Source organism: Hemicordylus capensis, chromosome 2, assembly GCF_027244095.1.
Source record: "Hemicordylus capensis ecotype Gifberg chromosome 2, rHemCap1.1.pri, whole genome shotgun sequence".
NCBI classification, from domain to species: Eukaryota; Metazoa; Chordata; class Lepidosauria; order Squamata; family Cordylidae; genus Hemicordylus; species Hemicordylus capensis.
The window spans coordinates 170511505-170529109 of record NC_069658.1 but is presented as its reverse complement, the minus strand read 5'-3'; the positions used below and the strand labels follow the sequence as shown (position 1 = coordinate 170529109).

General features: G+C 45.7%; 2 protein-coding genes across 11 annotated transcripts in view; one reads left to right on the top strand and one right to left on the bottom strand.

The window, feature by feature from the left end:
- Window positions 1-5743, bottom strand: part of CTC1 (CST telomere replication complex component 1) — a 58770-nt gene extending 53027 nt beyond the window's left edge. For 2 of the 7 annotated variants that reach the window (XM_053298849.1, XM_053298848.1), the window contains exons 1-3: window positions 5016-5537; window positions 3100-3346; window positions 1256-1455 (exon numbers count right to left, since the gene is read on the bottom strand). In XM_053298849.1, coding sequence (XP_053154824.1) covers window positions 1256-1455; window positions 3100-3346; window positions 5016-5236 — 668 coding nt within the window. In that variant the 5' untranslated portion in view covers window positions 5237-5537. Of the gene's footprint in view, window positions 1-1255; window positions 1456-3099; window positions 3347-4870; window positions 4954-5015; window positions 5539-5607 lie in introns of those variants that run through there. The other 5 variants (XM_053298847.1, XM_053298846.1, XM_053298851.1 and 2 more) reach the window with 4 other exon arrangements.
- The window catches only part of LOC128346030 (tumor necrosis factor receptor superfamily member 1A-like), a 46919-nt gene continuing 34953 nt past the window's right edge, over window positions 5640-17605 (top strand). Inside the window, exons 1-3 of one of the 4 annotated variants that reach the window (XM_053298859.1) lie at window positions 5640-5753; window positions 8383-8561; window positions 10697-10801. In XM_053298859.1, the coding sequence (XP_053154834.1) occupies window positions 10763-10801 (39 nt within the window). In that variant the 5' untranslated portion in view covers window positions 5640-5753; window positions 8383-8561; window positions 10697-10762. Of the gene's footprint in view, window positions 5754-5777; window positions 5870-8382; window positions 8562-10696; window positions 10802-17605 lie in introns of those variants that run through there. The other 3 variants (XM_053298860.1, XM_053298862.1, XM_053298865.1) reach the window with 3 other exon arrangements.

Sequence of the window (17605 nt, the reverse complement as noted above, 5' to 3'; positions counted from 1 at the left end):
GTGGCCACGGCAGTTTACTGACCTCCTCGGCCACCACGCGCCTCAGCAGAGCCGCAAAACGTGGGGGAATGTCCCCCTCCTCCTCCTCACCAACTTCGCGCACCTCAGGGGCGGTAGCAGCAGCCGCGCACAAGCGTTTGGCGGGGGGTGCTGAGAAGGAAGCCCCGGTTCCTGACTCTGCCTCACAGCCCTTTGTCGGTTCACCTACCGACAGCCCCACAACCTCCCTCTCACGCTGCAGAATGGGGGCAACAGCCTCTGGAGGAGAATCGCCTCTACCTTCCTGGAGAACCCCGCAGGCGGGCGACTGGGTCTTGCCCTGATCGCCTACCTGGAGAGAATTCTGTTCGTGTTTCTTTTCCTTCTTGGCCTTGGCAGCCTTGTGGCTCCGAGAACTGGGTGCGGGAATGGAAGCCGCGACCCACTCGGCTTGGCGCAGGGAGTTTGCCACGGAATCCTCCGAGAGAGAGGGAGACGCCTCTCTCTCGCCGCGCTATGACTCCATTGCCATTATAGGGCAGAGCAGCAGCAGGGGAGCTAACAAATTTCCTTTCCCTTTCCCTACAATTCCCTTCACTGTTGCCGAGGCAGAAAGGAGAATTTAGGCAGTAGGAAGAAAGCGAGGAGAATAAAAACAGAGGAGGAAGTAGAAAACAGCCCTGCTGGAGCGAGACAGGGCGAAGAACTGGAGCTTCAGGGGATTGCCCCTCACTCCTGCTGCGAGCCAAAGCTCTTGATTGGCCCTGTCTAGGAGCAGGAGGTCGAGACAACCAGCTTCCTTGCGGATACAACCCTCCTCTGAGGGAAAATCACAAAATACAAAGATCTACAAATTGAAATTGAAAGGCTGTGGCAGAAAAAGACCAAAATAATCCCAGTGGTCATTGGCGCCCTGGGTGCAGTTCCAAAAGACCTTGAAGAGCACCTCAACACCATCGGGGCCACAGAAATCACCATCAGCCAATTACAAAAAGCAACTTTACGGGGAACAGCCTATATTCTGCGACGATATCTATAACAGCAGCAACAACATTGACAATAAAATTCAGCCATCCCAGGTCCTTGGGAAGGACTCGACGTCTGGATAAAACAAATCAGTCAATAACACCTGTCTGACTGTGTAAATAAATAAATAAATAAATAAATAAATAAATAATGTTTTCCTTGGCAACTTTTGGTTCTTCAGTGGGAAACAGATTTCTGGGTCATAAATGTGGCAGCTATAAATATTTAGTTGAGAGCACTGAACCCTTACCTGGTGTTGAGCAGCTGTGCAGCTGATTCTGGGTAGAAGACAGGGATGATATCAATAATCTTCTCTGGACCAAACATCACTTGGACTGGATCTGCTAGGATTTCCACATATCCAGCTGTGTATTTGCCTCTCTGAGGAATATATGCCCAACTGGGGAACAGCAAAAGACATCCTAGCCACTCAAGCTTAAAATGCAGGAGCTAAACCAAAAGAGAAAGAGATAGAGAAGACTCTCCTTAAGGTGTACCTATTCTACACCTCTTTCTTTGAAATCAGTTCTTCAAGATTTGCCCGAGGACTGCAATCTGATTCATTCCCCCTTCTCTTACGCTTTGCCCATCCCTCACCACTGCAAGAGAGCTACATTACATCAAAAAATAGTATCATTTGTTGGAGACAGTTTACTCAAGATCTAGAAGTTTCCCAACCCAAATCTAAACATATAGTATATCACTGTTCACCAAAACTTATAGAATTTTTAGTTTTAAGCAACCATTTCATTCAAATTAGAAGACTGTATACAGACCATACCAAAATCTGAAATATATTTACTGCTATGATTCCAGACTAGGATGTAGATAAGATCAGCATATGCCCTACTTTCACATATCCATCAGCATATTCCTAAAATATCAGAAAAACTTTCTTTGCAGTGACAGATTGTTGCAAAGGTACCAAAAGTTATTGGAAGGGTATCAAGCTAGCTTTTAATATACGATGATAGCATATTGTAGCTAGCTTTTAATATACGATGACAGCTATCATACGATGATAGCATAGCCCAGATATTCCCCCTGCTAACTAGGCAAAGAGGCACCTTGTGATTCTCTTTATTAAGCAGGGAGAGAGTAACTGGCCCTATCCACCCCCAGCACAGTACTTCCAGTGACTGTTGCTGGTGTGTGTCTTATGTTTCTTTTTAGAATGTGAGCCCTTTGGGGACATTGTTCCATCTTATTTGTTTGTTATTTCTCTTTGTAAACCACCCTGCGCCATTTTTGGAAGGGCGGTATCGAAATCGAATTAATAATAATAACAATAATAATATTCCTGAATTTAAAGTCAAAACAAGATTATTAGTCATGATGAATTCTTTTTACATAGTCAATGAGCATAAGTATTGGATGGCTTTGTGGAAGCAAGCAGTGCTGGGGAGAAGAGCATCTGGAATATCCCCTGCTAACTGGGCAAAAAGGCACCTTTTACCATGGTGATTCTCTTTATTTAGCAGGGGGAGAGTAACTGGCCCTATCCACCCCCAGCACAGTACCTCCAGTGACTGTTGCTGGTGTCTATCTTGTGTGTTTTTTTTAGAATGTGAGCCCTTTGGGGACAGGGAGCCATCTTATTCATTCATTTATTTATTATCTCTCTGTGTAAACTGCCCTGAGCCATTTTTGGAAGGGCGATATAGAAATTGAATAAATAAATAAATAAATAATGAGTAAGTGTGAAGAGGTAAGGTGGGAGGGGGACAGGGTAAAGCTCCTCTCACCCATAAAACCCTTTTGATGTTAGACTCCATACTTCATAAGCGAATGGGCCAGATATGTGAACAAAACATGGCTGCTCCCATCATGACCAGTTGGACTATTAAGATTACTCTAACTACAGCAGCTGCAAGTGTGTTGCTGCAATTGTAGGAGTCACTGCTGCACAGTTGTCCTTTCACAGACATCATCCATTATATTCGCCACACAGGTATGCCCCAGGGACTGTCATAGTACAGAACATGAAGAGGATTTTGAAGGCCCACAACCTTCATCTTTACCTCCTCCACGCGATTAGTGCCTGTTCAAAACAGGCTTTGGAAAAGAGAATAGCAGGAAGTCCTCTGGCCATACCTCACAAGGCAGTATGCCAGTGTTGTCTCGCACATACAAACTGCCATCCACCAACTTGTCTTTCTCCTCCGGTCTTTCATCTGTCAAGCAGCCAATGAGTATCAAGTGAGTTTGTTGCAAAATGCTTTGATTAGGTAAAAGACCTTCCTGCTGGCAAGCCCACTGCCTGAATTCATCAGAGCTCCAGGTTAGATGACTGCAGCAAGGCACATGTTGTTGAGACTGAAGGTCAGAGATTGAGACAAGGCTGGGGTGGGGAAAGAAAAAGAAAACTGGTTCAGGGAAGTGGTAGTAAAAAAAGAAGAAGAAGTAGAAACAAACAAAATCAGGATTTCTAGGTATAGTTATTTGTATTTAATAAGGAAGAAAGACATAGTTGGCCAGCCTTAGAAGAGGAAAAGAGGATTAAATTAAATTTCCTCAATTGTGTTAAACACATAGAGTTCAGACAAAAGGACAAGCTTCAAACTATTAATGATGCCTAATGGTTAGTGGGGAAGCAACCTGCCTAGAGAGCAGGAGACTGTTGGTTCGAATCCCTGCTGCTGTGTTTCCCAGAATATGGGTAACTCCTATATCGGGCAACAGCGATATAGGAAGGTGCTGAAAGGCATCATTTCATACTCTGTGGGAGATGGCAATGATAAACCCCTCCTGTATTCTATCAAAGACAACCACAGGGCTCTGTGGAAGCCAGGAGTCAACGGCACAACCTAATGGTTAGTTGAATCACTCAAAATATTGTGTTCAAAACCCAATATAAACACAAAAGTTAAATAATAATATTTAACTTAAATAATAGTATAATACAGTTCATGGCAGTCTCAGAACTTTGGTTTTTTTCGGTTCTTAGAATGAGGAGGCTTGAATATTACTGCTCAATATTTTGGAAATGTGCAATTGTGTTAGAGCAGGCTGGCAACATCAAGAGAGACTCTGAGGCTTCTCTAATTACCACATAAATCAATCAAGGCTATGTAGTCATGACTAATGCCAACTAATGCCAACAAAGGGGTGGCTTGCCTTTCTTTCAGTTGCCCTCATACTAAAGTGTGGGGGGGGGAGAGTGGCAGAATTATGGGCCATTTGCTACTTTGTTTATTTCTTTGACAGATAACTCCATCACTAAGCTTGGACCACAATGGTGATGATGATACATAGCAATAGCACTCACATTTATATACTGCTCTATAGCTGGAAGCTCTCCAAGCGGTTTACAATGATTTAGCATATTGCCCCCCAACATTCTGGGTACTCATTTTACCGACCTCGGAGGGATGGAAGGCTGAATCAACCTTGAGCGCCTGGTCAGGATCGAACTTGTAACCTTCTGGTTACAGGGCAGCAGTTTTACCACTGTGCCACTAGGGGCTCTAAACTGGATACATCCCGGTTTAGCTAAAGGTAGGGAGGGATTTGTGCTACGGGGACTCAGCTCAAGAAACGGTTTCAAATACCAGGCTGGATCTAGTCTAGGAATGCATTAAGTTGCTCCTGGGCACATGCAGAACATCTCTCAGTCTCTCTTCCACCCGAGTAACCGCAAGCTGCTACTGCACCTACGCCCCCCAATTGAAGGGTGCTTCCAAGTAAGCTTGAACACAAACATTGATTCTGGGAATGAAGTAGCAACATCAAGAAAGGGCTCCTATTAGCAGGCAGCTTTTGCTGCTACAAGTCGTTCGGGAATGGGCAGCTTAGGTATGCTCCATCTTCTGCGGTCCACAAACGAAAGAGGCAGAAGAGAGGAGCTACGCTACGGGTCACTCACTTCCCCCCAGAGGCGGGCTGAAGATCCTTCTGCTCGCAAGTGCTGGCAAGAAGAGACGCTAGATGCATGGACGGAGAGGCCAATAGGGAGGGGGAGGAGGAGAAGCTGACCTCGCACGCACTGACCAGCCCGTCCTGCCTCTCACCTATAACCCAGGGGCAGCTCTTCGCAGTCGCGGCTGTTGCACTGGCTCAGGGCGCGCTTCAAGTCCCGCCAAGCGGCGTCTGCCTCCTCCCTCTCGCTGAACCCCGGGAGCGCCCGGCAGGCGAAGTCCCGCGCCGTCTGCAGCCACTGGCCCTCCAGGACCGAGAGACGAGGACCGGCAGCGTCGCTGCCGCCTCCCCCGGCCCCAGAGAACATCTCCATAGTCGTAGCGCGCGCCTCTCCCGCGGCGGGTGGGCAGCAGGGCGAGGGACGCAACGTGACGACGCCCTGCCAGGGAGGGAAATGGCCGGGGAAGAGTCGCTTGACCCTCCCCCTTTCAGGCACGGCTGGATAGAGCGAGGCCTGTCTGTTTCCAGGAAAAGAGGCGTTTGACTTTTAAAGGCGTTTGACTCTGCGTCTGGCATAGACAAAAAAAGTCTTTCTACCCTTAAGCTGCCCATGATAGACCTACAAAGGCTGACAAATCAGCTAAGACGAGAGACCTCCTAGTTACTTAAGACGACCTTTTCTTCTTTTTTAGCGGGGGCGGGGGGGGGGTGGAGCGGGTGTCTTCGGGGCGGAAGTAGTATTACCATAGTGAACGTAGAAGTAAGAAAACACTAGAGTTTTCTCCTCCTCATTATGTGCGCTGGAAACCCCAGGAGCCGTGAAGAACCGTTTTTCGGTCTCCCCTGGGGCGGAAGTGAGATCTGACCCTAAAAATCAATGGGAATTCTAGGTAGTTAGTGTAGCTCTGATAGATGTATTCACCCTGAAGTGGGGCGGGGTGGAAACCTAAAGTAACGTCCACTGATTGATTGATTGATTGATTGATTGATAGATACTTTTTCCAATGTAGGTCATTTCGTGTGACAATATGAATGGGGCGGGGGGCGCGTGAAGGGGACGTTATTAAACATTTGCGTGACGCAGCTGTAAGCAAGTCAATAGAAGAGCTGGGTGGGCGTCTGCATGTGCTTGAGCCTTGGTTTAGGGCGTGGGGGGGAGGTCTCGAGCGGGAAATCAAAATAACTTAATTTTGCTGCAACCAGACAGAGGAATATTTTGTATGGGGTTGGGGGGTTAGAAATCGCATTCGCAACCAGCTTAGCAGTAGACTAGACTTCATTGCAATTCGTGATTTTTAAAAATGTTGCACTGCTAATACAAAACGAAATACAACTTAATAATACAAAAACTAAATACCGTTGTTCTCTATGGGACAATTATTCTCCTTTTGCCCGTTGGGGATGGGGGCTGTGACTGAGAGTGACTAATCACAGTATTGCAGTGTCGTTAATGATGCAGATAAGAGCTGAGGCTGAGATAACAATGTAGGATAATCCTCCAGTGATGTCTAGTGTTAGAATCTAGTATCCCAGCAGCTTTTTTAAAAAAGGATAAATGTAGGCTTTGGGGGAGAGGGGGCAGCAAAGTTTATCAGAGCAGGTGGCGGTGGGGTGGGGGGGAATCCTACAGGCTATTATTGAAGCCCAACATGCCCCCTGTGCCCCCTCAGGTCACTGTCCTTGGCAAGTCACGAAAAATGAACTAAAATTCTCTACAATGTGGTATTTGTGTTTCCAGAAGCTTAATCATATATGTAAAGAGCCTGACCCATTGTGTTGGAAGGTGTGCAAGAATAGGAACACTTCTTTCCATATGTGGTGGCAATGTGAGGAAATAGCTTGATTCTGAGATATGGTATATACTCCTGCTAACAAAGCAAAGAGATACAATTGGTGGATCTCTCACTGAATAGAACGATAGCAACTGCCCCTTTTAAACTCAGTATAGGATATCTCTATAGTGAGTTATTGTTGCTGGTGTCTTGAGACCCTCTAGACCAGTGATTCTCAAACTTGGGTCCTCAGGTGTTATTGGACTTCAACTCCCATAATCCTCAAGCAAAGGCCACTGAGGCTGGGGATTATGGGAGTTGAAGTCCAATAACACCTGAGGACCCAAGTTTGAGAATCCCTGCTCTAGACTAAGGATCCATCTCATTCTGTCTCTTACTTTTTTCATTCCTTTTGCTATCTAGCAAGCCAGTGTGGTGTAGTGGTTAGAGTGCTGGACTAGGACCAGGGAGACCCGAGTTCAAATCCCTATTCAGCCATGAAACTAGCTGGGTGACTCTGGGCCAGTCACTTCTCTCTCAGCTTAACCTACTTCACAGGGTTGTTGTGAAAGAGAAACTCAAGTATGTAGTACACCACTCTGGGCTCCTTGGAGGAAGAGCGGGATATAAATGTAAAATAATAATAATATCTAAACATTTCTGCTGACTTCTTATTGAAAAGGAATATATAATTTGCAGTGGCAGCTTGCCCATTAGGTTAACTGAAACAATTGCCTCAGGTGATGTATTAACACTGTAGAGGACATTGTTCCCTGCAAGAGTTATTCCCAGATATTGTTGACTACAACTCCCAGCATTCCCAGCTGCAAAGGCTTATGGCTGGGGGTTATGGGAGTTGTAGTCAACAACATCTGGGAATCCCTCTTAAAAGGGAACACTGATAGTGAATTGTCTATCTTTGCTAACTGGTGCCAGGCCTGCTGTCTCCCAAAACATCTCCCAGCACTGTCTGACTGGCTGATGAAACAGAAGAAAGAGTGTTAAGACCATTAGAGTGCTGGCTTAGACTAGAGCCTCTCTGTGAAGACACTGTACAACTACATTAAGATGTACTTTTGCTCAATAAACCTCTCCAGTCAGCTTTGAAAAGACATGTTTATCAGTCTGCAGTATTCATAAAATGGACACTGCAGACTGATAAACATGCCCAGTTTCAGCTCCATAGGGAATCATAGCTAATGCCACAGATCTACAGCAACTAGAGTAATCCCATCCCCTGCACACCTGTGTCCTGTTTAATTTGGGATCTCATTTTTAGCTGAGGGGTGAAGCAAATGTACAAATGCATCTGCATTAAAATGAATGGAGCACAAGACAGGGTATGAATTCCTTGGCACTGTCTGCAACAGAGGGAAAGATCAAAGAGATGCCCCACTTTCATTGGCCTGATTGAAACCAACTATTTATTGTCTGGGCCCTCCACTCTAAGAACTGGATCCATCTGTAGCTCTGCCACCTGGATGCAGCAGAGAGAGAGGTCAGAGAGCTGGTTCCCTCCATCAGCCTTCCTGGGACCAACTAGTTCTGGCTTCTCTCCTCCAAGAACTGTGTCCATCTGCAGCCACCCTCCATCAGATATACTGGTGGATGTTTTAATGTATTTATTGCTTTTTTATTGATATTGTAAACCACTTTGGAAATTCAAGTTGAAAAGTAGAATGAAAATCTATAAATAAAGGTGTGTGAGATGTCTTAAAGTACACTTCCTTTTCCCTTTTCCACCTAGCATAGTATCTCTTCAGTGGCAGCAGCTGCTGTGTTGGGAGAACCCCAGTTTACCTGCTGACAACAGCAGGAGCAGAACACCAGGGAGAATCGGTGGGGCTGGCTTTGTGGAGACAGGCAAAAGCGAGCGCTTTGTAGAGGGAGACGGATGGTTTCATGCCATTGCAGCAGGGCTTTTCTGTGAGTACTTGTGAGATCCAGAAGTTGGTCAGTTGCCTGGATGGCGTGTGAATGCCAGTGTTGTCTACAGCTATTGTAAGAGATGGGTCAGGGGCCCAAAGAGGAGACCTACTGAGGGCTGCCTCTGCCCTTGCTAGGCTGAGTGAAGTGTTTGTTTCTCTGTAAAGCACCATGCACATTAACAGGCTCGGACTGGCCCACAGGGCAACAAGGCAGATTCCTGGTGCGCCCCACCCGCAGGGCGCCCCTGCGCCCCACCACACTCAGCAGCAGTGAATACTCTCACCCTAAAGCACCCATTCTGCTCAAAACCATTCTGCCCTCCCCACATAGATTCCACTGCCCAATCAGTGACCCCAGTCCGACCCTGCACATTAATGATGCTATAGAAATAAAGACAGAAATCATACCTGGGAGTCATATGGGGCAAGGAAAGTGGCTGTGCAGTCACTTTAAATATACATTAAAATGCTCCGAAGAACTTCATTTTGGCATTCAGCACAAGCTGTTTAATTTTAAAAGGAGAAGTACTGAGGTCCCAAACTGTCTGGATTAAAAGCAAACTCTCACACCATATCTCTATATAAACCCACAGGTGAAGAACTGGTTTACAAGTTGACCCTGCAAAAGGGGATTAGACAGATTAATAGAAGATAGTTCTAGTATAATTCATATGGTGAATGACTTCTGAATACTAATCATCACTGGGGGGGGGGCAAATTATGGGGAGGACATGCCTTCATGCCCTGCTTGTTGGCTTTTGGGGAATGGAAATATCTGGTTGGCCACTGTTGGAAAGAGAATGCTGTATGTATGATGAGAGTAACTTTTGCTCTGATCCGGCAAAGCTCTCTTTATGTTCATGTTTACTCACGTGAGAATTGCTCCCAGATAAGTAGGCATAGGATTGCCGTCTTACTTGCGAGGGGAAAATACTTCTTCCTGCTCCTTCTAGGGCTGAGTCCTCGCATTCAGAGCAGATTCTGGGTCTTAGCCCTTGCATTAATTAAACACTGATCGTGGGTGTGCATATAAGCAGGGGAGTAGCAAGGCTGGAGTGGGCCCTGGGACAAAAAGTGAAGATGGGACCTTGCCCTTCACTTTTTTTCAGAGAGGTGCAACCGGGATAGCAAGGAGCAAGCTGTCACCCAGTCAGCAGCCCAACCTCCCTCAGGGGCCAAGGGACATCCCCCCATCCCCACCCTGCCAGTTTAATTGTAGCTATGCCTTTGCATATAAGAGTGACAATAAGTCATGTTTTTTCTTTATATGCATGGAATGTATTTTCTTTAAGTGCCTATTTTATTTGGGAACATAATTTTCTGACTATATATACTTTGCAGTGATCAGCTGCATGTTTGCTTCAAATAAAGTTGATAAGGTTTTGTTGTGATGCGACAGCTAATTTTAGATGGAGCTGGGCAACGGGAGATATAAGAAAATTACTGTAAAGCTAAGCATGGTGTTAATCACAATACATTGCAATTCTTCTCAGAATCTGGAGGCAAAGTATGGATTATACTGGTTTCGGGCTTTAAAAAAGAAGCTATATACGGTGGCACTTTGAATTGCATTGTGGCATAAGCTTTTGTAGGCCAGCCTATCTTGTCAGACATGTGTCTCCTCTGTTGTTTTCTCTCCAACGATCCAAAGCTTACCTGGGACCAAGTGAACTCATTTAGACTCAATTGTGGGAAGAAATGCATAGGCTTGTGTAGATGGACAGTTAGCCTTCTGGCACATGAACAATGGGCACAGTAGAGCTAATGTATGAAGGGGATAGCTACAAAAATAGAATATAGAAGAATGCTATACTTCCTTCGGGTTAGATATTCTGGATATACCAAGACCTTGGGGAAAGGAAAAAATGGATAGATGAAGAAAAACCACAAGAAACCTGCTATCAGGCATTTCCTTATGACTCTGTGCAGGGTTAGGATTAATGAGAGTGAATGGGTTAACTGTTCTGCTCATGTGACAACAAGGTCGGATCCTTTGGAGATGGGAATGGCTAAGCGTGCATGTGGGCGGAATTCATGTTCTCCCCACCCTTTCCCTCAGATTGTTTTTGACTTCCTGCTCTAGAAGGAACTTGGATTGCCCAACTTGCAAGTTTGTTCTTTCTTTTTTTGGAGGGCTGTGTGAGAAGTGACGCAGTGAAGGGCCCTGCCTGCAGATGTAAGGGATCAGTTGCTTAAACTATGGTCCCCCTGGGGCTGTTCCCTGTTTTAATGGCTACGGTAAGTAAAAATGTGAGGGAAAGGGCCACAGAAGATCGAAAGAGAACTGATTATATTTGGTTTGAGGGTAAGCAGTCTGGTATTGCTCTCTTATGCTGTTCTCGTGTTCTCTCTCTCTCTCTCTCTCTCTCTCTCTCTCTCTCTCTCTCTCTGGTATAAATACAGAGTTTTGTGGGTACATACTGGAAGTCTGAGAACTGGACCAAAAGAATATTTGCCTCCTTTTAATTTGAGTTTTACTCTTTCTGACCCTGAAATAAGATGAAGTTGTCTAACTCTGCTGTAACCTGGCTTGCTTTTTGAAAAGTTGTTTCCATACTTGTGACTGCTGTGTAACCACTGACTCCTGAACTGAATCCAGGCTCTTCAGGGGTTTTATCTGTCTCTCCACCCCCCCCCCCCAATCCCTCCCCCCACCCCCACCGTGTAACCAGTGCCTCCAAAGGCAAAAGAAGAAAGTTCATGAGCAGCATCAATAGAAGTGGAACGTGGCAGCAGGCCAGGGTGGTGGGAAAGGACGGCTTGGCCTGTCACTTCACTGCCAGTGAAGGAGAGCCTACCACTGCACAAGGAAGGCAGGCTGTTGTGCTGTCAAACGCCACTTGGAATTAAGAAATTCTACCTAATGTCTAGCTTAAATCCGCTTCCTTGTAATGTTAATACTTTGGTTCTAGTCCTGCCCTCAAGAGCAATAGAGAACAAGTTCACTCCACGTTCTATGTGACAGAAAGCAATCTTCTTTATATATCATTCTCTTAAACGTGTACCCGTCGTTAATCCCATGCGAGCGACTCTGGTGAGAGTTTGCGAGCAGCTGCCAGATAGGATAGTGACGGGGACGGGGGAGAAAATAGGGATGCTGGCCATGGCAGTGGGCCAGCCTGGCTACCAGGAGCAAGAGGCAGTGGCCCAGCCCGGCTAGAGGGAGCAGGAGGAAGTGGCCACTGCTGGGAGTTGGCGGGCAGGTGGGAGAAGGTGGTGGGCTGGCTTTCCAGCTGGCCAACCAGCCCGAAAGTGCTGGGGGGGTGGAGAAGGGGGGAGGAAGCAGGGCAGCTGGCCCGCCAACCAGAAAGCGCTGGGGGGGGGTGGAGAAGGGGGGAGGAAGCGGGCCAGCTGGCCCGCCAACCAGAAAGCACTGGGGGGTTGGAGAAGGGGGGAGGAAGCAGGGCAGCTGGCCCGCCAACCAGAAAGCGCTGGGGGGGGTGGAGAAGGGGGGAGGAAGCGGGCCAGCTGGCCCGCCAACCAGAAAGCGCTGGGGGGGTGGAGAAGGGGGGAGGAAGCAGGGCAGCTGGCCCGCCAACCAGAAAGCACTGGGGGGGTGGAGAAGGGGGGAGGAAGCGGGGCAGCTGGCCCGCCAGCCAGAAAACGCTGGGGGGGTGGAGAAGGGGGGGAGGAAGCGGGCCAGCTGGCCCGCCAACCAGAAAGCGCTGGGGGGGTGGAGAAGGGGGGGAGGAAACGGGGCAGCTGGCCCGCCAACCAGAAAGCTCTGGGGGGGGGTGGAGAAAGGGGGCAGGAAGCGGGCCAGCTGGCCCGCCAACCAGAAAGCTCGGGGGGGTGGAGAAGGGGGGAGGAAGCGGGCCAACTGGCCCACCAACCAGAAAGCGCTGGGGGGGTGGAGAAGGGGGGAGGAAGCGGGGCAGCTGGCCCGCTAACCAGAAAGCACTGGGGGGGGGTGGAGAAGGGGGGGAGGAAGCGGGCCAGCTGGCCCACCAACCAGAAAGCGCTGGGGGGGTGGAGAAGGGGGGAGGAAGCGGGGTAGCTGGCCCGCCAACCAGAAAGCGCTGGGGGGGTGGAGAAGGGGGGGAAGAAACGGGCCAGCTGGCACGCCAACCAGAAGGTACGGGGTGGGGAGAAGCGGGCAAGGGGAGAAGTGGGCCAGCCAGCTGGCCAGAAAGCCGGGCAGCCCGGCGGGGGTGGGAGTGGGCGGCCAAAGGTGCAGATACTCTGTGCCCAGCCCAGCTAGTTATTACTTGTGATCTGGACATTATACTTCTGTTAATGCAGGTTAAGATTCCCTTGGCTTTTTTTTAGCAACTGCATCACAGTGCAGGCTCATTTTCAACTTGCCCACAACACATCATGGTCCCTTGCCCAGGTGTGTACTGTGTACACAGTGGGCAGACTCAGATGTCATGTGTAGGGCTGCCAACATTCCACTGCCGGAATAAGGGGCACAGGGGCACAGACAGCATTGTACGTATGAGTTCAAAGAACCTGGGGCACTGTGTTCATGGGCTGTGCCAAGCGCCCAGCCATGCCCCCTGTGTCTGATGTCAGAACAGGGGCGGAGCCACCATTGGGCCAACGGGTTCAAAGAACCCGGGCCACTGACCAATCAGGGGCCGCATCTCGTGGCCCCGAGACGCCCCCCGTGTCTGACATCAGACGCGGGGATGCTAGTTTAGAGCCATAGGTTCTTCCCATTAGCTGAAAATAAGGAACAAATGGCATCCTGTAAAGGACAGAAAATTTTGGGCTGAAATAAGGAACATCCCTGCTCATAAGGGACTGTTGGTAACCCTTGCTCATGTGGAGCATGACATCTGGTTAAACCTTGGTTTTGTATTCCTCTCTGTCTCAGGAGCAATTGTTTCCCTCTCCTCTGCATGAGAACAAGTTGAACGAATTCTGCTTCCAAATAATTGTGGTTAGAAACAAACTAGGATCAGTCATGATATCTAGATCTTGGGTTCAGATTGTGCTTTATTTCAAACACTTTGGTTAGAATAAACCAGGATCCATCAATCTGGACATCACAACTGATTCTGACTTATCTCTAACCACAATAGGAAGTAGAATTCTTCAGACTCACCCACTGGCAGGGGAGGGAAAAGCACAAGCTTCCGAAGCTGAGCGAGGATGCTCGAAGTCAAGACTCAGTCCAGCCCAGCGTTTTAATTTTGGATCAGATATGGTACCCCAGAAGTCCCTTTGATCTGCATTGATAATTTGCCTCTAAATAAGAAACTGAAATTTGCTCTTTTGCAAGTCAAAATAAACTTATTTTATGAAAGAAAAATATTTACAGTGATAAATATAATAGAGTTTCAAAATGTTTTAACAGTGAAAATAAAGCATTTAAAATTCTTATGAGTTGTGAAGAACTGGAAAGCTAGCTGCTCAAGACTGTCATTTTGTTTGGTCCTAATAAATGATTGTGGCTTTTGAATATTAAATTCGTCATTCAAATATGAGGAAAAAAGAACAATTTTATTAGAAAACAGTCTCTAGTATTGTAATGGAATTAAAGTACTGAATGAAAGTGGAGTGTGAAACTGGAATGAAAACAATGGAAGTGTGTTTGTGTTTGTAGACTTCTCTGGTTACCTCCAGAGAGAAGTCTCTTAGTGATATTAGCTTCCTTATGCATGTGTGTATACGTTTGTAGACTGCAGAGATGTGGGCTGGAAAACTTTCCATGGAATTCCCCTACACACACACACACACTTTATTTTTCTGGTGGAAATATTTCCACTTCTAAACTGTAATTGGCTGACATCCAGATGATCCTCAGGAACATATTTTGGTGATGCACAGCCACTGAGCTTCAAAGGGAATGGAAGATGGGCAAAAATCACCCCATCCCCTGCTCAAGCAACAGTGCAATGGTAGTCTGGAATGCTCACTGCTGCACGTATGCAATGCTAGTCTGGACATCCGGCATTGTTTGATCAAATTCATTAGTAATAATAAATGAATGCCAATGCAATATTTGAGCAAGTTCAGCAAGTTCAAAATTGCAACTAATATTTTTTCAGGTTATTAATAACTAGGAATTGTATGAGGGTGATATGTTTTATTGATTTATTCCAATAAAAACACTTCTTTCCGCATAAAGTTCTGATAACAATTAAAACACACGGAGGGTCTTGCTTGATCCTCCTCACCCCCATAAAATATTTAAGTTCAACTAGTTGGCTACTTAAAAAACTTATGAGATACATTGTGGGAAAGTAATATGGTGGAGGTGGCGTTATTTTTTTAAACTCTATAAATAAGTAAAACAATATGCCAAATCAAAACATAATCTATTGAGGCCATTAGGAAAATTTGTATAGTATTTTTAAAAGGAAAAAAATTAACACAAGTGCTATGCAAATGAGGGAAACATTCCAGTAAATGTTCCAATCCAAATGTTTCCGGAACAACCACATCTTTGGTAGACTGAGTCACAACCTAGAAAGAATGTGGTGGTGGGGAGAGTTGTATTGCTTATTATTGGTAAACAAACAGTATCCAAAAGGTACCCCATCATATTTGCACCATCACATTTTGGAAGGGAAAAAAATCTTGTATTTCTTTCTAAGGCATGATTTGAAAACAGTTTGTTATGGGGTGGCTAACAGACAAGTTTATTATTATTTATTATTATTATTGAATTACTGGAATAATTCAGGAATTTTTTCAAAGGAAAAAGGAAAGTGAGCAGGCTTCTTAAGAACTGTCCACTTTTAACATTACTGTACTCAGAAGGAGTTTGTATTCCATGATGAGAGATTTTCTAGACATGCTTTTTGAAGACCACTTCTGTTATGTTTTAAAGAGTAAGAAGACTCTTGAAAATCGTACCTGTTCAAAAACAAATATAAAGTGACAATGTTAGCCAGCAAAGATGTCTCCAAGAGAAGGTCTGCTAAAAGCAAAGTATCTGCTAACATATTTATCTGCAAAATATGTGTTTGTGTATTTCTGTAGGGATGGGCATAGCTTATGAAACTATACCTTTGTTTTTACAGTGTGAAATAAGGGTTGCTTATGTATTGTGTTTCTGGGTAGATGGTACTCTTCTGTAGCAGCATGAAACAAACTTGTACATGCTGATTGCTTGCTCAGCAAAAATCTGCATGTATGTATGTTGAAATGCAATGAGCCTGTTTGATAAGTACCATCAGCCACTACCCATATTATATGTGCTGCTGTGTGTGAGTTTGTGAATTGTATGTTATGAACAGAAAGTGGTCATCTTCAGACAAAATGTAGATTGCAATGTTAAGCAATGTAAGAGCAAGGCAGAGTTTCATTAACTTACTTTGAGTCCAGTCTATTGCCAAGGTTCATGGCAAATGGAAATTTCTCATTAAGTAGCTAGCTGTATATCAGTCCTGAAAAGTTCGGTTCAATAATGATTCTGAATGGCCTTTCTAGGAAAGAAGTCCTGTTAAATCAGTAGTATTGATTGATTGGTTGATTGATTGATTGATTGGTTGATTAAGTGCCGTCAAGTTGGTGTCGACTGTTAACGACCACATAGATAGATTCTCTCCAGGATGATCAGTCTTCAGCTTGGCCGTTAAGGTCTCTCAGTGGTGCATTCATTGCTGTTGTAATCGAGTCTATCCACCTTGCTGCTGGTCAACCTCATCTTCTCTTTCCTTTAACTTTCCCTAGCATTATGGACTTCTCAAGGGAGCTGGGTCTTTGCATAATGTGTCCAAAGTATGATAGTTTGAGCCTGGTCATTTGTGCCTCAAGGGAAAATTCTGGATTGATTTCTTCTATGATCCATTTGTTTGTTTTCCTGGCTGTCCATGGTATCCTCAAAAGTATTCTCCAGCACCAAAGTTCAAAAGTGTCAATACTGTTTCTATCTTGCTTCTTCAATATCCAGCTTTCACATCTATAGAGTGTCACCGGAAAAACCATTGTCCGAGTGATTCTAATCTTGTAGGTATAGATATGTCACGGCATCTAAATATCCTTTCCAAGGCCTTCATTGCAATCCTACCAAGTGCTAGTCTGCGGCATTTTTCTTGACTGCTGGATCCTTTACTGTTGATGGCCGAGCCTAAAAGGCAGAAGCTATCTACCACTTCAATGTCTTTATTATCAATTCTGAGGCTGGTTGCTGTACCCGTTGTCATTAGTTTAGTCTTCTTTACATTTAGAAAGTACTAGTTCTGAATAAAAATGTTTAGTATAAAGCTTCAAGTATAAATAGGATTTTTAAAAAGCTTTAAGAATCAAGATGGGGAGGATGGAGTGTCTGGCACCAGCAAAGATGTCCCACGTTGTTCTCCAAGTCCCATACTGCCTTATGAAGCATCTGCGTTACTAGAGGAAGTTTCCTGTGAGTTGACCCATGACTGTTCGTGTTTACAACATTAGCTTGGAGGATGGGGGGGGGCCCTCTTCTAGCATCCTTCATCATCCTTATCCTCACTCAACAGAGAGGAGGTTTTATGGTGCACTCTAGTAAAGGCTGGATGGCAGCACTGTAATTATTATTGTCTTCCTGTTGCTAATGTGGAAGGGGGCTAATGATGTGGAGAAGACTGTGCCCTACAATATGGGTTGCTGGGCTGAGTTAGTTGAGTGAAATCATGCCCTATTATTGCAGATGGCAATGGTGGGCAGTGTTCTAATGTTTTTCATGTGCAGAATTAGTTTTGTTCTGGACAACTCAAGGCAATCAAGGCAATGATTGATTCATTGCCAATGTATCAAGGCAATGTGTGCACACGTGCATTCAGAGTAGGGCCTTCCTGATTCAGACTGAGCGAGATCTAAAATTGACCAAGTGGACATAAAAAAACTTGGGCATGCGCACACACGTCTTAGAGGGAACACTGATGGTGGGGTAGTTTTGAGATATTGTGGCACTGTAATCTGGATTTTTCTGTGGATTGGAGGTAGGTGGGGGTTGCAACCAAGTTGTATTATGATCCCTTCATTTGGGTGGGTGACTGATGCTTGTCATTGATCTTACCTGTTGATAAGAACAAACTCCTTGCTTCCCAGGAGTTCAGGGTGGCATATAGTGGTGGTAACCTTTTTATCTGCACACAACACCCTTGTGGTGCAGCT